At 37.9% G+C, this 2363-nt stretch overlaps 1 protein-coding gene and 1 pseudogene across 2 annotated transcripts in view; one reads left to right on the top strand and one right to left on the bottom strand.

Annotated features, from left to right (window-relative positions):
- The window catches only part of FSHR (follicle stimulating hormone receptor), a 160742-nt gene extending 160291 nt beyond the window's left edge, over positions 1–451 (bottom strand). For both annotated transcript variants that reach the window (XM_011361293.1, XM_011361294.1), the window contains exon 1: positions 209–451. In XM_011361293.1, the coding sequence (XP_011359595.1) occupies positions 209–360 (152 nt within the window). In that variant the 5' untranslated portion in view covers positions 361–451. The remainder of the gene's footprint in view (positions 1–208) is intronic.
- Positions 452–1691: 1240 nt separating this feature from the next.
- Positions 1692–1809, top strand: LOC111740629 (annotated as a pseudogene).
- The last annotated feature ends 554 nt before the right edge of the window (positions 1810–2363 follow it).

Here is a 2363-nt window from a genome sequence, read left to right as displayed (position 1 = left end):
CCTTTCCCTGACAAATGCCAAGACAAACTCTCACTAAAATCCTTGGAGAGATGCAGGACAGCAGTGTTGGGCTGGGGGAGTTTGTTTTATTCAAGCCTTCGGTCAAGACAAAAATATTCCAGTGCAGCAGTTATCAGCCTAATATGAAAATAATAGCACTCAACACACAAATACCCGCCACACAGTTCCCACTGCCTGTGATACTCACAGTTCAACCACATTCCTGGGGAGGTCGGAGGGAATCTCTGTCACCTCACTTTCTTGGCAGAGGAAAACCCTGTTAGAGCAATGACAGATCCGATGATTACATCCTGAGCCCAAACTCAGGAATGCCAGCAAGAAGACCAGGAGCAAAGCCATGCTTATTTATCCATCCACCTGCTTTTCCCCCTGCATTTGCAAAGAAAAATCCCCACAGATTTCAGAGCCTCCACACAATGCCCTTATGAGATTTGCCTTGAAGCTGGTAGGGTCACATGATCCAAGGGATGCTTTTTTTTTTTTTTTTTTTAGTCTCTTTTTTTAATAACTAAGGGATTTTTTTTTTTTTTTTGTCACTCCAGAGGAACAGCAAAATTCCTATGTGCCCCAGTGACTTCTGGGGCGAGATAAGCTGCTCTCTTATCCTTCCTAATTGGGTTTCTTACACACTGACTCAAAGAAGACAGCAAAGGGAATCTTGATGCATGTCTGGAATAATTTACATTATTTTTCTATAGAAATGTCCCTGCTGGTCACCATTCTCTTCTCAACAGTGACATGATTTTCTCCAAAAAAGACGTAACCTACGATATGAAACATCAGAAGGAGTATCACTCAGTGAAGGGCGGGGACCTGTTTTCAGTCTTGACATCAATGTCTTCCTCCAGCCCACTTGATAGAACACCAGAACTTCCAGGTTGTAGTTATTGTTCCTCTTTCTTGCTGTGATTAATAACCCAAAATGGTACTGCTCAGAAGACAAGCAGGTGGGTTAGCGAGCCCCAGGCCCATCCAATTTCCATAGGTGGGAGGCACTTCTGAGAGAGTTATCCACAGAGATAATTGACTAATCTGAATGATCTAAGGAATGGGCTGTTTTCAGTGGGGATTTAGTAAACCCCAGCAGTCTACCTTGTATTGCTTATCCTTTTTGACTTCTTTCCGTACTCTATAGCTTGCCCTTGCCTTTCGGAAGTTGGCACAAATGAATTTATTTAATCTATGCTTTTAACTTAGATTTAAATGTTCCCTGTAGGTGACAATCCTAGCTCTTTAGTTGGCATTCCCAACCTCCTTGATGTTGAGGGATCTGAGGAATACTTAGTAAAGTGGCCTTCTACTTTCAACTCCAGAATCTATGAAGATTAAAAGGCAGAATATTCTCTAAGATCCTGCCTACAATTTATTACTTGCTAAAATTAGTTTCAACACTACCTTTAAGTAATTAGTTGCATAAAACCGAGTTATGTGAAACTTCTAAACATGTATGTATTCATCCCTCTCTTCTCTCCATCTCTCCACCTCACCCAGGAATAATGACATATAAGGAATGGATTAAATTATCATTAAAGTAAAAACAGAAGCTAATAATGTTTAGGGTAAAGTTGTTCCCTAGCTTCTGTGAGTAACTGATTCATTCTAACTCCAGGATCGGAAGATCAGGACAATATCTATATGAACTCTTCATTGTTAAAATTTTGGCTACATGAGTCTACGGCCATGCTACCCTGAACAAGCCCAATCTATCTGATCTTGGAAGCTAAAGAGGTTTGGGCCTGGTTAGTACTTGGATGGGAGACCACCTAGGAAGTCCAGGTGCTGTAGGTGTAAAAAAAAAAAAAAAAAATGGCTACATGAACAGTTATATTATCTTATTCAACAATCAATACATGGAATCACAGTCTTTCAGATGGGTTTAATTTAATCAACTAATGCTTAAGTTTACTTTAAAATATTTACATTAATTTAAAGAAATTTACTTACTTATGCTTGACTAACTTGAGTGACAAGAAAAAGAACCTCATTACCAGCTGAACCTCTCATCCATACCTCAACCCCAGAAATCCTCACTTAGATTTTCGAGAGCTCCAATTACACCTATTAGTCCTTGTATAATGAACAGAAATCATTTTAAAATTGAGATTTTGAATTTACAACTATCTCATATTCACAATTTACAGATAACAAGTAACAAATGTAAATTATTAAGCAAAATAATAAAACAGTTTTAGAATGAAGAAATAGGACATAAGTAATGTTATTCATCTAATTAGTTGTTCCTCCCTTATCCTTCTTATGTTCCTGTGCTGAGAAGTGACTATTAATTTGACTTTTATGTTGATTATTCTTTTTTCATTTAAAATTAATTTTATCACTACAGT

Source organism: Pteropus vampyrus, unplaced genomic scaffold, assembly GCF_000151845.1.
Source record: "Pteropus vampyrus isolate Shadow unplaced genomic scaffold, Pvam_2.0 Scaffold66, whole genome shotgun sequence".
Classification (NCBI taxonomy): domain Eukaryota; kingdom Metazoa; phylum Chordata; class Mammalia; order Chiroptera; family Pteropodidae; genus Pteropus; species Pteropus vampyrus.
This window is presented reverse-complemented; position numbering and strand designations above follow the sequence as displayed.